This window comes from Rhipicephalus sanguineus, chromosome 4 (assembly GCF_013339695.2).
Source record: "Rhipicephalus sanguineus isolate Rsan-2018 chromosome 4, BIME_Rsan_1.4, whole genome shotgun sequence".
Taxonomy (NCBI): domain Eukaryota; kingdom Metazoa; phylum Arthropoda; class Arachnida; order Ixodida; family Ixodidae; genus Rhipicephalus; species Rhipicephalus sanguineus.
The window spans coordinates 58306572-58324389 of NC_051179.1; the positions used below are offsets into that span (position 1 = coordinate 58306572).

General features: G+C 48.7%; 1 protein-coding gene across 2 annotated transcripts in view; it reads left to right on the forward strand.

Annotated features, from left to right (window-relative positions):
• LOC119390045 (uncharacterized) overlaps nucleotides 1–17818 on the forward strand; it is a 182387-nt gene that overhangs the window by 120712 nt on the left and 43857 nt on the right. For both annotated transcript variants that reach the window (XM_037657565.2, XM_037657566.2), the window contains exon 3: nucleotides 6954–7647. In XM_037657565.2, the coding sequence (XP_037513493.1) occupies nucleotides 7254–7647 (394 nt within the window). In that variant the 5' untranslated portion in view covers nucleotides 6954–7253. The remainder of the gene's footprint in view (nucleotides 1–6953; nucleotides 7648–17818) is intronic.

Here is a 17818-nt window from a genome sequence, read left to right on the forward strand (position 1 = left end):
ATGTGCTTTTAAAAGCCCACCGGAAGGAAGGAAGTAAATAAAAGAGAGAAGGCAGGGAGGTTAACTAGAAACATATCCGGTTGGCTACCCTACGCTGGGGGAATGGGAGTGGAAAGGTGAAAGAGAGAGAGGAGCCAAGAAAAGGAGGAAATTATCAATAAATGCGCTGACCTCTATGTGTCTGTTGCGCTATACAATAGTCGATGGCGTTCACACAGGCAGTTAAAGCACGGCCAGAATTTTTGTTCGAGGTACACGTGTTTGTCTGTGGTGTATCTGGAGCCTACGTTTCGAAAATGTGAACAATTGTCTTCGTGAAGGAACGTGTCGAAGGACCTTCTGCGATTTCTGAAGCCTACCCGACTGATTGACCATTTGTGACGTATAGTACAGAACGCATCAACAGTGAAAATTTTCTACTTCACCCATACTTCACCTCCCCTTCATTCTTTCCCTGTTCAAGATAGCCAACGAGGCTGAGTCCTGGTTAACATCCTTGCCCCTCATATGTCCACAACACGACACAACACAACAAAACCACTCGAACTCCTGAATCCCAGAAAGGGGATATAACAGAAAAAGGAAACAGTATAACTACCGTGCCGAAAACAACGTAAACACGTGATACACTGGCAATCGCTGAGTTCACAAAACAGTTTATGCGCTTATAAACATTCAAGAAGCTGCGTCTGGTTGTTTGGCGCATAATTTAGACGCCCCACGTACAGCTAAGGCCGCAGCAGTCCACTGGGGACCGCGCTGTGTGCTTCACAATGTTGTTCTTGAGGAGGTGGCACGCGCTCAGAACCTGCTTCTGTCGCAGTAAACGAGCTCAGAGCCCAAGAAATCGGCGACTTTCTTTTGTTGTTGTCATTGTTTTTTCTCCGTTCTATTTTGTACATCTTTCCTTCTTCTTCATTAAGGATTTATTATGGCGATGCTGAGATATCCATCGCTTAGGTCTCCTACTTTTCAGGACCTTTTTTTTTTTTTTTTTGCAGTCGTTACAAGTGAGTTGGCGCTCGTTCCGCAGGCATTCGTCGAACAAACGATGCAAAACACGATTAACTCGGGAAGACCCAGCGTGTACTCGGAAACCTCGCGCCTTCTGGGCATGACCTGTCACGGTATGCAGATCACGTGTGCATTACTAAGCAGCGCTACCAGGTCTTTGTCCGGCGACGTGGTCTTATCAGGCCGTAGGGTCCCGACCGAGAAGTCGTGATTAGCCAATGCGTACATGCATATGTGAGTGTCAGAGGCGGTCACCTTGGGGTCACTGGCACATCTTGACTCTTAAGTCGTAGGAAAATTATCGAACGGGGCTGACTAGGATTGTATGCGCCCTTGACGGCTCATGTGGCCTCCGGAAAGCCCATACATTTCCTCTGGGCCTTCGCGAAACGTAGCAACTAGTCACGCTTTGGTTCCAGTGTTGGTGGATCGAAAAACAACCAACTTTGAAATCCATGGACCATCTTTGAAACATACAGAAATAAATCAGCGACTCCTGTTTGTAGACAACCTGCTGTGGAATGCTGCGGAATGAGCAAGTCCATAATGCGAGGCAGACTAGTTAAAGTCTACGGAGAGTCTGGCTAATATTTAAGCTGTGTTACCCAGCAAGCGATAGCGACGCAGGCTCACGCAGCCTTAACGCGTTCAGCACAGCTATAGGCATTTTATTGGACGCAAGCTATAAGACCTGCTCTTCTGTTTACGTCCGCTTTCTGATTACGTATTTAACGGAACCGATTAAAACCCATTAAGCGCAGTTCACCGATGCTTTGAACATTGATATAAACTGTTGTAATTGTTTCAATATTTTAACAAGCGAGCAGTTGCCGTGTGATAGGACAAGGAGAATTATATGCGCACTGCTATACTCCAGTGCTGTTTAGCCGGTTCAATGCTGCTGCAGGAAAATGGATTGAAGAAAACAGGGCCGCAGTCGATTGGAATGTGGCCTTCCGTCACTGCGTGTAGATAAAGGCAGCATAATTCTGACGCACGTGCCTGCACTGCGAGGACGCCTCCTGCCACCGTCACTGTGTACAGGCCACGGACCGCGTAAAACCGAGGTTACCGGGATGAACTCATTCAGTAGAACTTTAAGCATGCAATGATAAAGTATTATTATTGTGAAACACTGGTGCACAGCAGCCGTATAACACCGGTAATGGCTGATAGTACAGTAAAATCTCGTTAATTCGTCGCATAATTCGGACTTGTTCTCTAATACCGGCTAGCGTATTATTTGATTAATGGCATCAAACTGAAATTAATTCGCTCATATTTGGCCGCAACTCGATTAATTCGGACGCTCCTCGGAGCTTGCTGAGCGCTAAGCGCTGCAAATGTGCGACGGAAACGTATACGAAAACGACATTCGTCGACAGCTGAAACGGCCGTGTCTTTCAGAAACCGATGGTGACCATCCACATTAGCGCTGTTGGTACATAATATGGTGTTGATTCAGAGCACGTATCGGATTAAGACACGGGGGTCTTGAGCCGCGTTCACATGGTGGACGAAGTCGCAAATGACGAAAACTGGGGCTCTTGCACTGCTCATATATGGAAAATAATTACTGGATTTACATATTCCTCAATAAAATGAAAGTGCACTGATATAATACACATTTATTTATTGTTTTCTTGACACTTTCGATAATTCGGAATTCCGTTAATTCGGACAGTTTTTTCGGTCCCCTAAAATCCGAATTAACGAGCTTTTACTGTATACTGTACTTAGATGCTACTGTAAGCGTATATAAAGCGTCTTGTGGAGGGGGCTCTTCTTACTTTCGACGAAGACACTACAGTGGAGCCGTTCAACGCGTTGAAAGAATAGACACACAATGTAGAAAGTTGAAAGAATAGACACACAATGTCGCTACCGGCGCCGCCACATCCGCCCACGCCTCCAAAGTTGCAATATTCTGTGAAAGAGTAACACATATCGTATATGAATGTTATGAACGAGGTAAAAATGTAAATAATTTTCAGAAGTCATGATTAATGAACGAGACGGGTAGCTTAAGGTCAACGTGTACTTTCGTGTGGTTTCATTTTCGTTTATATTATCTTTCGGATTGCAATTAAAACAAGTAATTTCTTGTTTGCACGTTTAATGCGTTCTATGTTCGCATCATACAAGTTGTCCATGGTGTTACAATAGTCGCAGAAGAACACGGTAGTTCGAGGTTAATTGTCCCTGGCTCTTGTGCCCTCCCTGCTATTTGAAAACGTCGACTAGTTTCCGAGAATGGCACGAGAATGGCAAATGCACCAAAACAATCTCGTCCCTGACTTTCCGCAGTGTTTCGCAGACACTCACCGACACTGAACTGCGGCGACGAAATATCAGATAAATCTTTTTTGCTTTCAGCCGGCATCCATTGTGAATAACTCAAGAGGCCCCTATCTCCGCGTGTTTGTTCCGCACATCGCCGTATTCGAGACAATGGCGCTCGGTAAACAGACCGTGCATTTTTCTTTTCTGCCCTCGTCATTGTGTACATACCGTATAGCACTGTGTGTGAGAGGTGTAATTTCAGACGGTCACGTGGCGTTCCTCTTGACGGCGGGAAAGTTGCAACACTGCGTTCGTTCAGGGCTAGTGCTATGTAGCACGAGGCCACGGGTTCGATTCCTAGCTGCGCCGCTTGCATTTATTTATTTTTTTGCGAATGTATAATGCACGCATTGCGCAAATGGCTCGCACGATGAAGTTTCATTGCGTGACTAAAGAAATCGCGGAATGTAAACCTAGGGCCACGGTATTACAGCGCGATTTCCTTGTGCTTATGAAGTTCCTTCTCGCGGTTAGTCGGTGGTCATTGATAACCCTTAATCAGCGTTATATATGCGCCATGATTAGTTGCATGGAATCAAGACTGCACAGTTCAAGACAGCTTGAATCAAGACAACTTGATTCCTGCACAGTTGCATGGAATCAGGTTGCACGGAATCATGACTAGGGGAGATTCACAGCTATTTACGCCTACAAAATTATGTCAGCCCGGCTGTGCACGATATTCCTTGTTCGACAGCACCTCATCCTGTCAAGCCTCCGTCTTCCCCAGAACAACTGTCCTTTTTGTATTTCTATAGACAACCTCAATTAAACAGATACATATGTTAGCTGCGAAAACATAGAAAGAAGAGTGCGTATAGCTTAATGTAACATACAACTGGACAACTATAATCGATAAGTTCAAATTAACCATACATCTGATTACAGTCCGTGAAAGTACAGAGCGAAACAGGCGTGCACTGACTGATGGTGAAGCGAAGGTCCAGTCACCACGACAGTTTCCCCATTCCACAAAACCATAGTCATCCGCTGCCTGCTTGCGCGGATAACCAGCATAACCTAGTCGTTACGGTCTTGACAGGTCAACAGGTCTTGCTATTGGTAGTTTGTGGGCCTTGGAGGGCTGTTTTTTGCATTAGTTTATAACATACGGTAGACGTTGTTCCCTTACATGAATGCACATATGACACTTATAATAAGTCTTATGTAAATTATATACGGCCATCGAGTACACATGTCTGCGTATATGACTACAGTTCGCCATACATGGATGCAAATAGGGCCATATACGGAGTGGCTGGCCCATGTATGGCGTCAAATGCAGCCATATACGGCACAGCCATACCATGTATGACATCAATTGGAGCCATATATGGCGAGGTGGTGCCATATATGGTCATGTCTGTTCAAACAAGGTACTTGCAGTTTTCTTTTGAATTGATGTGCTCGGACACGACCCAAGTAGATATGAAGGAAGTAAAAAAAAATACAAATACAAGCTTTAATTAGCAGCCCCCTTTGCCGTTATTATTTGCTGAGGCGCCACCATCAAAATACCGTGACGTCACACAGACGTTTCCGGCAAAACTAGCGCTATAGGGTGACGCTATTGCGCAGGTGTGCGACTGTGTATACACTGACACGTTTCACATCATCATCGCGCGCTCGCTGACGTCTCATGTGTTGTGCTATCACATTTTCCCTCGACACTGCGTTTTTTTTTGTTGCTTTTGAGGTATAGTTTTCCGCCGGCTGTGAAAGAGAGCAAAGTAAATAAAAAAAATCTAAAGCAGCGGCAACGCAGCTGGAATTCTTCTGCGGCCGTCCTTGCGCCAAGGTCTCTGCTCTCGAAACAAGGTTAGCCTTAATGGCGTCGTCGGTCCGCACGCGACCGCGCGCATTGCGCGTGTTTGCGAGTCTGAAACGACGCCGTGCGGCGCCGGGCTATTCCCGCAGTGAGCATTCGGACGAGGAGGAACGTCGGGGACATTCCAGGAATTTTGTCCCACGGGTACGTCCTGCTGTACACACTCCAACGCGCAGCGTTTCGCTCGACTGATACATAAAATACAGGCTGCAAGTGTGGAATGCTAAGAATCGTCCACGGGGCGCCTTTTACTAGCAAGATGCGCCCATGTAGGTCTGTCTCGTGAAAGTCTTGAAACCAATGCGCTTGTGGGACTTGCTCCAACATCCCCGGGGTTAAGAGAGAGAGAGAGAATGAGAGACGCTGTTCTTTGGTCACTTCATAGCTCCATATAGCGTCACACCTTTCGTAGAGTGTAAAGCGAAACTGGGCGGCGCTACTTTTTCTCTGGCTCTGGAAATTTCTGGCAAATATATGCTGCGTTGCAAGTTCTGAAGAAACTGCAGCCACGACGGTGGCCGAGAGTTTTGTTTTCCTGCCAAACACGAGGTCGCGGGTCCAATTCCTGGGTGCAGCTGAGGGTATTTGAGAATGGAGGCTAGTGTAGAAAGCTATCGCGTGCCGCGCATTGAGCGCATGTTTTATACAAATCTCCATGTGGCCCAAAACAAATCCTGGTCCTCGACTGATCCACACGGGGAAGAGGCCAATACAATCGATTCAGAAGAAGACGACTTTCACTTTCGAATCGTCTGAGGTGAATGCATGCGGGACCACGTGAATTTTTAGAACCTTTTTGCCCTTTCTTTGTGTGTCTTTAAAGGAAACGTTCGCTTGAACGTTGTTCGAGCGCAACACTGCGTATTCAACCAATTCTATTCGCCGTGATCATGTTAATTAGTCTGCCCCGTTATACTTCAGCAGCATGAGTGACCGGAACCTATCCCCGCGACGATGCGTGCAAACCATATATACGTGGGGGAATACGCTCGCTGTTGTTACCGCTTCCAGTGACGGAACTGAACGGGAGAAAATTATCATATTTGGTGATCGCGGCCGCAATGAACAAATAAACCGACCGTCCCCTTTGGTATAAGATGGATTTGACTGTGTTTGTGAGGCAGTACTTAATCCTGATTGAACACTACGGCCACCATGTCTAAAGCAGCTATAGTATATATATATATATATATATATATATATATATATATATATATATATATATCCTAGTGCCAGCTCCGTGTTATGTTCAGGAAGTTGGTAGGCTCATCAGTCGCAGGGTTTTTATACGATGTTATCCCGTGCAGGCTTTTTTTTTTTTTCTTTTAACAAATGTGGACTCTTGAGTTTCATTTCAATCGTTTACGAGTAAGTGATCCTTGACATCTGCCAACTCGCAAAATTTGAACGTTTGCTTGGTTCGCAATGGAAGCTCGTTTTTTAGCAAAGATGCAAATGCGTCTGATTCATGCTAGGGCTCCGCCGCGACCCTGGCATTTCTTTCTGAACCAATGCCTGTTTCATGAAAGCACTCTACTGTCTTTTTCTGTGCTTTCGTAGTTCTTTCTTGGTGCTATTGCCGATCTCTGAAGAGCAGTGTTTACTTTGTGCCCCCCGAAAGACAGCTGGTCAGACATAACCGAAGCAGTCTCACTGCATTCCAGCCTCCGATTCTTACCAGATTGTTTAGACATTCATTTCCGCCGAAACATAGCATACTTTTTTTTTTGTTTCTTAACGTTTCTTCGTTTCACTTTTGTCCTTCCAGACGAACATTCCAGCTGGCAGCAGCACATTCGAGAGCCACACTCTAGGCCCTAGCCGCGGAGGGTTCAGCGAGCAAGCCATGGGTCTGAGTCCATTCCTAGAAGGAGACGCCGGAGGGCGACAGCTGTGTCGACTAGCAGCCGTGAGGTCTTCCGTCGCCTGAGTCCCCGCGCCGGCTGGAACAAGACGAAGCCTTCAGCGTCCTCAGGCGCTCGGCCTCGTTCCACTGCCACCATCTGCGGGCCTTATTCCCACAGGGGGCTCCTACTTTTTCCGAGCCTAACTCCAAAGAGACAACGAGATGCGTTTCTTCAAGCGACGCTCTCCGGAACCTCCCGAACTGGTGCGCCTGTGTCGGCTGCCTCCGGAAGAAGCTTTCCACCACCACAGCCACAACGTTGGGCGAGTGGAAGGAGGGCAACCGGCGGCGTTCGCGATGACAGCGCCGCTTGTTCACCGCGCGGCGGTTTCGAGAAGCGCCAGCCCGACGGCGACTCTCGTGCGGCTCCGGCAGCAGCGGCGAGGAGAGTGCTTCTGCGGCTCGGCCAAAGAGGCGATGGCGCTCAGTTCGGAAACGCGTGGTGCCGGCGGTCCCGTGGATGTTGTTTCGTCGACGGTGCCGCGTTGCTGCTTCGTCGAGGCGACCGGCGCGGCCAGGACTGCGACGCCGCCCGGATCGGCTAAGCTGAAGAGGGGTGAGTGTGTGTTTGTCCTGCAGCCATACGAATTCCATCCAGTGCGCCCTGTTCTGTGCGTCGAACGTGCGCGTTTGGTGCGATGTCGTCGGTGAATTCCAAGCTGCGCGTTCTCGTTTTGGGACGTCCCGTTGACGGGAAGCCTGCGGGTCTGGTCAAAGACTTCCACGATGTCCGATGACGATGCAGCTGTATTTTCGAACGTTAACGCGTTAACAGTGACGTGTTTCTGTCATGAGCGTTCCCGCATCAGGACGTCCCACACGGGGAAAACGCGCGCGCGCGCGCTTTACGTTGACAATACATTCGCGGTTTTTGTGTGCGAGCCCCGCTGTCGGACTGTTTGGACCGCGGGGGCTTTCCTTCTCCCTTACTTGGCTTTGTGAACTGCACCTTCGAAAAAGTTTTGGCGCGCTGCGTGAGGCCTGAAGGCGCGAAATATATCAGCGTGATGGAGACATGGAGCGAAAGTTAAGACTATGGCTCCGAACTACTTCAAGCTTTTCGCTTGCGGTGTTTAACGAGCTAGCGGTGCTTCCACGATAGATCATGCCAGAGGCCGGTAGTAATGACCAACGCCGTTGAACGATGCTAGATAACACTAGCACTTGCATCGTTAGTACTACCACACCACTACAGTCACTCCCATTGAATGAGCAGGTATCTCGCGGTCGTATCAGCATCCCTCCAAGGGAGTCAACAGAAACTTGACCACGAACTGTTGATCAACAGTCTGATAGCGCGGCTCCTATGCATAAATTGCTAATATTTATCCGGTGCACTCGAGAGAAAAGCTGAGCTGGCTTGTGTAACGGGCATATGCGACAGCGCGAATGTGGATAAAGACGGACTTCCTTCGAGACCGTTATCACTGCAGTCGTCGCGCCCTAAGTGCAGTGCAAACTGTACTCGAGAGCCCGGCGTTCGGGATGGGCGCCGATGATTCAGAGGAAACGGAAACCCGCTGTTTAAACACGGCATATACGTGGACCCACTCATGCACGCGAGTTTCTTCTTTCCGCGCGCAGCCCACGGTGTCGTCGGCAGGAGAACGTATACGTAGACGGCGATCAGTTCAACACGCGTTCGAACGCAAGGCGTACAGTGTGTTCGGAAACGATACGCAGTCGAGGAAATAATGTGATCAGATTGCACCGGACTGTTGTGCACTGTCATGCAGTGCGAGCAAGCAAGGACGTCGGACTATATCCCGACTGTGTCCCCGGTTAACAAGGGATGACGCTTTCAGACGCCAAGGAAGCAGCTTGAAGGCGCGCAACTTTCCGCTTTGTTTTTGATAAGTACGCGTGGAAAAGATAACTTCTAGCAACGTGTGCAGCAAGATTTGTCGTGGACCTTGTTGGTACGTGCTGTGGTGTCACCGGCAACTGCTGACGGCACCATATGTATTCAATACAAGCTTCCCGAGCTCCTCTAGACGTTTGTATAGAGCATGATTGGAGATCACTGGGAGAGGCCTTCTTCCTGCATTGGCCATAAACAGGCTGAGAATGATGGTGATGATACTATCATGACGCACTGCGTGGGGAGGGGCGTCACGCCGAAGTCACGTGAGATACAGGTGCACGAAGAATGAGAGCGTAAGATCATACTGATTAGTTTGTTGCCCTGGCGCCTTTCGCGAACGCTTCAGCAAACTTACGGCGATTCTTTGGGTTCCTTAACCAGCGGGTCACGGTTATCAATAGCCTGTAACCACCGAAAATCGTTCGGCTTTCACCTACCCTACCCAGCTATATACTGTCTCTCGAAACGCCTTTTTTAACGGCAAAGAGCGAGGGTCCACGTTTCGTTCTCTTTCGGTTTTCCCCTTTCAGCTCGTTCCCCACCGTTTATTGTGGAGGCCTTTTCCATTGTTGACACGTGAGGTCTCCAGTAAGAGGAGCGGGGTTGGGAACAATAGGGGATAGGTCCCAACCGACGGGGGTGATGGGCACTTTTCGGCTGTGTTCTTACAAAAGAAAGCAGTCGGTCTTTCACTCTCGCCGTCCCGTCACATACAAGTTGGCTGGTTGGTTCCTCAGCGACCTGGCGAAGCCCACTTGGGGTTTCAACCACGAACGGGTATGTACAGTCATGTTAGAACGTGTCTCGTCTTTCTCCTCTCTCCGCGTCATTTGGCGTCAAAACGAAGACTGGCTGGAACCACTGTTCGCAGCCTAACCTCAGGTCACACTTGGCGTACGCTATTCCAGCACTGATGTCAGGTGAGACGTGAGGCATCCACACGCACAGTTAGATCTCTAAACCTGCAGTCCAATCTCGATTGATTAAAGTCCGCGAGCTTTTGCGAAACTATAATTAGCCCAGCAATTTGTTGCCTTGAGCTAGTTAAGTTTTCCGCAGCTAAAAACAGTGCGAAAGGCAACGAATGAGTGTTACGAGCAGAACACACAAGCGCCCATGCCAAATGCTTTCCTTCGCACTGTTTCACGTATATACAGTCGAACCCGGATATATCGAATCTGACGGGGATCACGAAAAAGTTCTATATACAGGTAATTCGATAAATGAAAGATTTTGTATATAAAAAATATGATCAAGGGAATTTTACAACTGTTCGATATACACAATAGTTCGTTATATGCGGGATCGGCTGTAGCAGGGACTCCCGCTTCTTCCACCTTTCTGTTTCTTAAATTCAGATTGCGACCTTTGTAAAACTGCATCGAATGTTTTGACACTTCTGCTGCTTCGTCACTATCTGCCCTTCCATCTGTCTGCGCACCTTTACAGTAGAAGCCTGGATACGGTCCGAAACGAGAGACAACTTAGCCGCGAGCTCGTTGCTCCTGGCTGCTCGAGCATCTCTCGGGAGCAGCGCTCGCTCGTTCGCCACTTCGGGGACGACGACGACGACGTTTCGGCATCTGCGACATGTCTGGCTGTGGCCGGGGGGCGAATGTTTCCGACCTGCTTAACGACTGCCGCCTTCGCCCAGAGGGAGCGAGAGCAACTGCGGAGGGCTCTCTTCTGTACTCTGCCGCTCTGCGGGCTCGTTGGTCTCTTTTCTTTTCTCGCTGTTTTGCTGCTTTGCCACATTCGCGCGAGAAAGGGAAATTGTAAGAGAGAGGCTTCTTCCTTCGCCGTGGGTGCGCGCATCTCTTCTTCTTCCTACTCTCAGAGACCCGCACGACTGAATGACTAATACCCCCCCTGGCTTGGCTGGGGGCTCGCGAGCAATAAGAAACGAGGGACCGCCGCAGCGCAGCGCTTCTTCCGAAACATGGGTTTGCGCTCCCCTTTCCTAGACTGGCCAGCTGGTTTTGGGGGGACCTCGGAGAGGAGGTAGGGTGTTGCTGGTAGGCCTTTCCTTTTTAATCTCTATCTTCACTTTCTTCGTCTTCTTCTTCTTCCTATTCTACCAACCGCGTGCCTGGAAGGTTCCTTGTGCGTACCTTTTTTGTTTGTTTACGTGGATTCATCTGGTCCACGCTGCGTAGAAGATTGGGGTGAAAAAGCAAAGGTCTTGTCGTGTTCGTTAAAAAACGAACGAGCTGCATGCCTACCAGGCGAGGGGCTGGCGCGCATACGCGCTGCACACACACCCTTTTGACAGTGGAGGACACCACCGCTGCACTTTCTTCTCGTTGTGGAACAGATAGGGAGGAAATTAATGCCTCCTGCGAACCCGACAGACAGAGCTAAGAAAGCTGTGGTGCTGTCGTTTACTTCAAGGTCTGCTATCGCGGTTAACATGTCGCCATTAATGTACATCGGTCACTGGTCCCTGTTAGTTATCGCATCTCTGCTTGATTTGGTTAAGCGATGGGAGTGTCTTTCGCCAAATTGTTTCTGCGGTACAACTCTCGAGAGCCCAGAGACCCCGCGGTACGCACCGTTCTCTCGAGCTGCATTCACAGGGGTCATATTTTAGTAAATGGGTTCTTGGGCAACTCCCCGTAAGATTGTTCGGCTGCAGAGTCTGCGGTGTCGTTCTGGCATCGTCGTGTAATCTGCCGAAGAGTGCAGAACACTGCGGTGTCTGCTTTCCAATCAGCTTCGCGTCGCCCGTTGCGTTGTTACGCGCAGCACTCGGTTTCGTACCCCTGTGCGAATCATAGACGAGAAGCTTACTACTAGTAACGACAGACGCGATAACGACATCCGCGTTGAGTGCCTTAGGAAATCGTTCACGCCGGACATTCGATAATGGTTTTCCTGTGTTTTCGCCTGCCATCTTACTGTGATGATGTAAAAACGTGTTTTTATGCGTGACGTAACGCTTCAGATTGTGTGCCTATTGCTTGCGGAAAAGTTCAGCAATTGTTCAGATTGTGAGATTGCAATTATCGCGATTTCGTTTTATGTACATTTTATATACGTTTTATGTCTCACGCAGCGATCTTACAGATCCGCATGGAACATTACGATGGCGCGAGTACACTTTGTGAAACGCTGTTAATAAGATTACTGTTCTTCAGCCTAGTTTCTAAAAAAAGAAATAAAAAATAAGTAAATTGAATTCCGCAACAGGAGCTAACAAGTTTAGATCTACCCTTTTTGTACTTCAATAACATTTGCTGGCAGGCTAGTTGGTGCTGCATAGTTCATAGGTAAAAAAAAAAAACAGCACAAACAAAACGAAACATAAGGAAGACACGGGACAGAGTGCTGTCCCGTGTCTTCAGCACTCTGTTCCCGTGTCTTCCTTGTGTTTCGTTTCGTTTGTGCTGTTTTTTTTTTACCTATGAACCCTTTTTGTACATTGTCTTTACTGTGGCTCCTTCGCCTACAAGCCGTGTGAGGACAGAGTCCAACGTCTTTTTAATGCCACTGGGCTTCCCGCACGTTCTCAGAAATACTGAAACCCGAAAAACAAGTGATGCAAGTTATCTATATAGCAGAGGTAAGGTGAATTCCGCGCTTGCGATATTACAACCACATACTTTGAAAACCTCGGTCTCAGAATTCAAGGTATGTGCGCACAAGACGCTCCAGATACCGCGTTGCGGATTACGGGAAATTCCCCCTCGTGCGTGCGTTGCCAACCAATTTCAGATTTCCGCGCCGCACAACCGCGGTTTGCCGCAGTAGGCGCAACGCGGTTTTATTCTGAAATATCCGTTTGTGATTTCAATCGCGGCCGAACCGAATAGAGTTCCAGTTTCAGCCGTCGTCCTTTTCTTGCACACACGTATGAACTACATTGGAGTCCGCTGTATAAAATGGAACAAGTGATTGCAGAGCGCTTCTGTGCGATCCTTTTTTTTTTTTTTTTTTTGCCTTTGGCTGACCCGGCTTTGAAGCAGAAGACTCGTAGTCGGTGGCACTGGCAATCGTGTATACACGTTTGCCAGCAAGTAGTTGCACATAAAGGGCCCGAAATGTGAGTCGTGCATTGGAGTGTTCTTTTTAGCAGTACGAGTGTTTTAACAGGGCCTGTTTACGGTATGGTATGTACGGAAATTCCGCACCACCTTGGTTGTCATGCAGCCTTTTTCTTTTTCAAAACGTTTTAGCCAACGAGTTGCTCATTGCGTGCGGTAACGCGATGAGATAGTTACAGCGGCTAGTACAGTTCTTACAGTTTAAATGAAAACGACGTACAGGCAACGACGGTACGGTATTTCCGTGCTTACTGTACGGTAAACCAGCACTGCTAAAACAGCCCTATTGGTCACACTCTAAACAATACGAGAAATACGCATAAGTATAGACGTTTTCAACGTACAGAAGGATAACCTATTTTCTGGACTGTTGCACGGGCGTACGAAAGCTGACGTCACAGCCTCGGCAGTGCATTTTTGTTGGGGTAACGCATATTAACAACAGCCCAAAGCGGATTAATGGCGGCGCCCAGGGAGCCTTCGTTGACAAGGTGCACGCACGCTGGTTCGAATTGGCCTCCATTACACGCTGCATTCCGGAGCGATTTCGCCGCTTATGCGACAACGTTCTTATATATCGGCCGAGAAAAACAGGACGACGACGACGACGTCTTATCGTAACGTTGCTCGCGCGTTTCGGCACGGCTGACTCAGACGCTAGCGACGCACCTCTGCGACCGGCGGCGGAAGCTTCTTTCATTCGACCTTGAGTAAGCAGATGAAGTGAATGAAGCTAAGGAGGCTGCAAAGTCGCCACACCATTCACGCGACAACACACGCCGCAGGCTCTGCCATAGCACGTTCGAATAAAAGCGACGGGAATCGTGTCCTCAGATCTCAGATGATGTCACCGGCGGTCGCGCTGTCTTCCCCGCTTTTCGTTTCTTTCCTGCGTGGAACGACACATTCTTTCATCGTTAATCCCCTCGAAATTTGGCGACCTCACTCCTCCGTGGCCTCGACGACGTAAGGTGTATCTCGTATATGCGTCTGTTTGTGTGGCCTATTTTTTTGTTTCTTTACTCCCGCTTTTCTCGTTATGACCGAGAAAATGTTCTCGCACTGGGAGTCGTGGAAGTGACGTGTACAGTATTCCAGCGCTCGAGCATTGCCCGGTGCAATGGCGGGGATTTTAAGGCACGCGCCTCTTGTATAGAGCTAAAGTGACCTCGAGTTTGTGCTTTCTGTGCCGTGACGGGGTAATTTTTCAGTGCTGGTGTCACTTCTTGCGCGCGTCGTTATTTAATGTTTGTTTCCTGCTCCGAGCGCTCTCTACTAAAGCAGCGAGTGAGGTGTATACAGTTGGGAGGTAAGAAAAAAAAAAACGGTAATAAAGCTCTACGGAAAAGAATATTCTCGCCTATCCGTCATTTAGCGACCTGGTTATGCTTTTTTATTTCCTTTAAAATCACTCGCTACATTTCTGCCTTCCCCTCGCGCATGGGTCTTATGTGTTGTTCTCTTCTATGCGGGTCTGTTTGAGAGATCTTTCAGCACGCCGGGGTCGTTTAACGAGGTTCAAAAGTAGGCCGACGAGTTACGCGCGCTAGCCGTATGCGGTGTGGCCCCCGCGGCCCCGTTGGCGGGTTTGTCGGTTTTTGAGCGGGAAAGTCTTTAGCGCCGGTTTTTCGCACCTGCGCTCACCGCCCAGCCCTCCTTCAACGCGCGCACACACGCGGGGCACGCGTTCTCTCCCCGTTTCCTTGCCGTCCTCCTGGCGATGCTTAGAGTTATTGGAGAGCGGCTCATTGTTGGGGCGCTTTTCACAACCCAGCTGGCCCCGTTTTATTGTACAAATACATTTTCCTTTTCTTCATCTGGCCTACGGAAAGCCGGTACCGGTCATATTGCGGTTACAGCCTTGTCGGCAAGCGGGCAGCGGTATGATATGGTCAGCAGAGTCTGATACATGGACTATACTGCGTGGACACAAGTTTAAATGTACAGACGGGTCCACTTCTAAAGGGAACACTTGCGTGCAGGGCACGTCCAGATTTTGCTCTCTTCTAAAATCATGGTAGCTCAGATTTCCATAAGGACTACTGGTGATTGACCATTCTGACTCAGTTTTAAAAGACTAGCGCCGTGCGCTGAACAATGCTTCCACATCCACTTGCAGTTAGGGCACCAGCGATAAGAAAGGTGCTCATTCCAGTGTCCTTTTTAACACCGGACTGTACTTTACGTTTGCTGTTCCTGTGACACAGTCAACTTTAGCTACGTACACGGACTTCGTGGCATTGTGTTCTTGTGTGATACTTCTTTCTGCCTATTTTCGGTGAAGCTCGATGACCCGCAGCTATGCAGGTGCACGAAGCTTGACGCTGTGTAGCTCCGAATACGGACACGTTCACGTGTGTAGCATTAGCACCAACCCGACGTTGGCCACAACTCCATAGGGCGTCTTGCCATATTAACGTACACTCCTTTGACTAATTCAGTCCTCGATTGACTGACTAACTGATTGATTGATTTGAGTCCTTTGACTGATTTGCCAGGTATATGACTCTCCTTAAAGAGACACGTGATCTCTTTTTGGATATCATTATACTCTCATAGGAGAGTCGTGGGACCCAGAAAGAGAGTTACCGTGTCTCTTTAAAGAGTCATATATATACGTGGCGTGCCAAGACTCGCGCAGAGTGACACGCACTCTTTTTTTGTGTGTGTGTGTACCACCGTTACTTGAGCGAAAGAGGAGGCTTTCCTTCGAACGACATGCATACTCGCTTCGAATGACGATATGCCGTCGCAAAAGGCTACGATTGGAACCCACGGGCACTCTTATAATCCATGGGTGGTCGTCAGGTATGCATGCAGCGATCTATACAAGCTTGTGGCTGTCTGCGGAGGACGAAGTTCGCATATCTTTAGGACGATTTCCACATCGTTACTTTCTTTCCAATCCCTTATTTATGGCCCCCAACTCCTTCAGAATGCGGGTCGTCTTCCGCTCCACGCTGTCTGGCCGAGTTTGTATACCACCCCTCCGTTCTCATGGCCCGGTTCAGTGTCCGCGGCGATGCGCATCGGGCGGGCGTGGTTGATGCAGTATTTTACTGTCGCGCCACGATAAGTCAGCCACGCCCTTTCGTGTACATCTCTCTCTCTCCCGGGTACTGGCTTTCATTCGTGAATGTCTCTCCACCGGCTGGCGTCATGTAAATACAACCTGCTTTCGTTTTTTTTGTGAGCTTTCCGCGAGAACTACCCAAATTTCACCTAAACAAAGTGTATTCGTGCCTTCAACAGCGTGCTTTCGCAAATATATCGGTGTAACTCTCCGCTGACAGCGTGCTAACTTGGGCTGGTTAACTTACGCACTTGTGCGAAGGCAGCACCGGCTTCTGGGCAAGACGGGACGACGAACACGGGCGCCGATTAGCATTATTTGTAGTGAAAAGTCGCGCCCATCGCCGACTGCACGATAGCAGGAGACAGTTGAAATCGCATTAAATGCATGACAAGCTCCTTTAAGTGGCATTACTTGAATGCAATTCGTCATACCTGTGCTTGCGTATGAAGGACTTTGTTGTTGTACTTGAATGTTATTGCTATATATACCCACCGACCGCTTGGTGATGACCGGATATATGTGGCATTTCACTATGCACTGCGAATAAAAATTATAGCTACTACACTGATCGCTTCTATCTGCCGTCTGCTCCAGTCCGTTTCAAATGTGCTCTATCTTCGCCTGAAGTTTCCGTACTTTTGTATTTGCTACTGCCGCCGACATAGGTCACATTACGTGGCAGTCACTCTAGATTCCGCCCACTTATGACGCTCCGTTGGCTATTTACTCAACCCATTTGAGTCACATGCTCACGCCAGCCAGCGCTCAGCCACTAAGGGAGGCGTAATGTTTCAATATCGCTGTGCATGGACGGACGCAGAATTGCGCCTTAACAAGAGCAGGCACGCTCGCGATGCCAATTTGCTGCAGAGTCGTTCGCCCGATTTCGCTCTACCGTACGCTTGCACAATACATCTCGACGCCTTCGCGCAAACGTGCACTTGTTACCTCATCTTCCCCGACGTGACGTAACATCAGTGTGACACTTAGACCCGGTCGTTGCGCTTACCAACACTCATTCATCCTTGATTGGAGTGGTCCACAGCGCTGAGTGCAGTGACACCTGTGATGCGAGGGTCCGAGCAAAAGAAAAGGCTTTCGTGCAAGTGACCTTTATCTTATGATGAAAGGTTGTAACCATGGCCTACTACATTATTTCTTTTCTTCGCCCGAGCAGTTACTCCAGCAGGATATGACTTAACCTTAGGCGCCTTCGTTAACTATATAATTTGTACGGGAACGAGGTGTCAAGACCGCTAACTTAATGAATGGATGCGTTGGAGTACTGTAAGAATTCTGCTGCGGAATTGCAATAAGATTGGATTGAACGGAAATCGAGCTTGCGCTACCATGTAGACCAGGCTGCGTTTACATGCATCTTATCGAGTGGATTCACAGTAGCCTCAACGAAGGCTTGCGTAGCCTGTCCCGTTAGCGTTCATACATGAATCAGTTTAGCTCAAGACAACTCAACCCGACGTCACCTCGTTCATGTAAAGTATGCATTCAAGACTGTGCCAGGCCAATCCAGTGGACACGAACTCTTAGCGTCCCGTTTCCTCGGTTTATGGTATAGCTATGTGCCTTGGCTTCAGTACATGGTGATCGTACTGTTTTTCTATTATGGTGTACGCGCATGCGCAAGTAAACTGGCGCATGCATGCCAACTCCCGATTTTCCCGGAGACTCCTGGATTTTGAGCAATCATCCTCATTTTACGGGCCATGGCCGTAAATATCGCGAA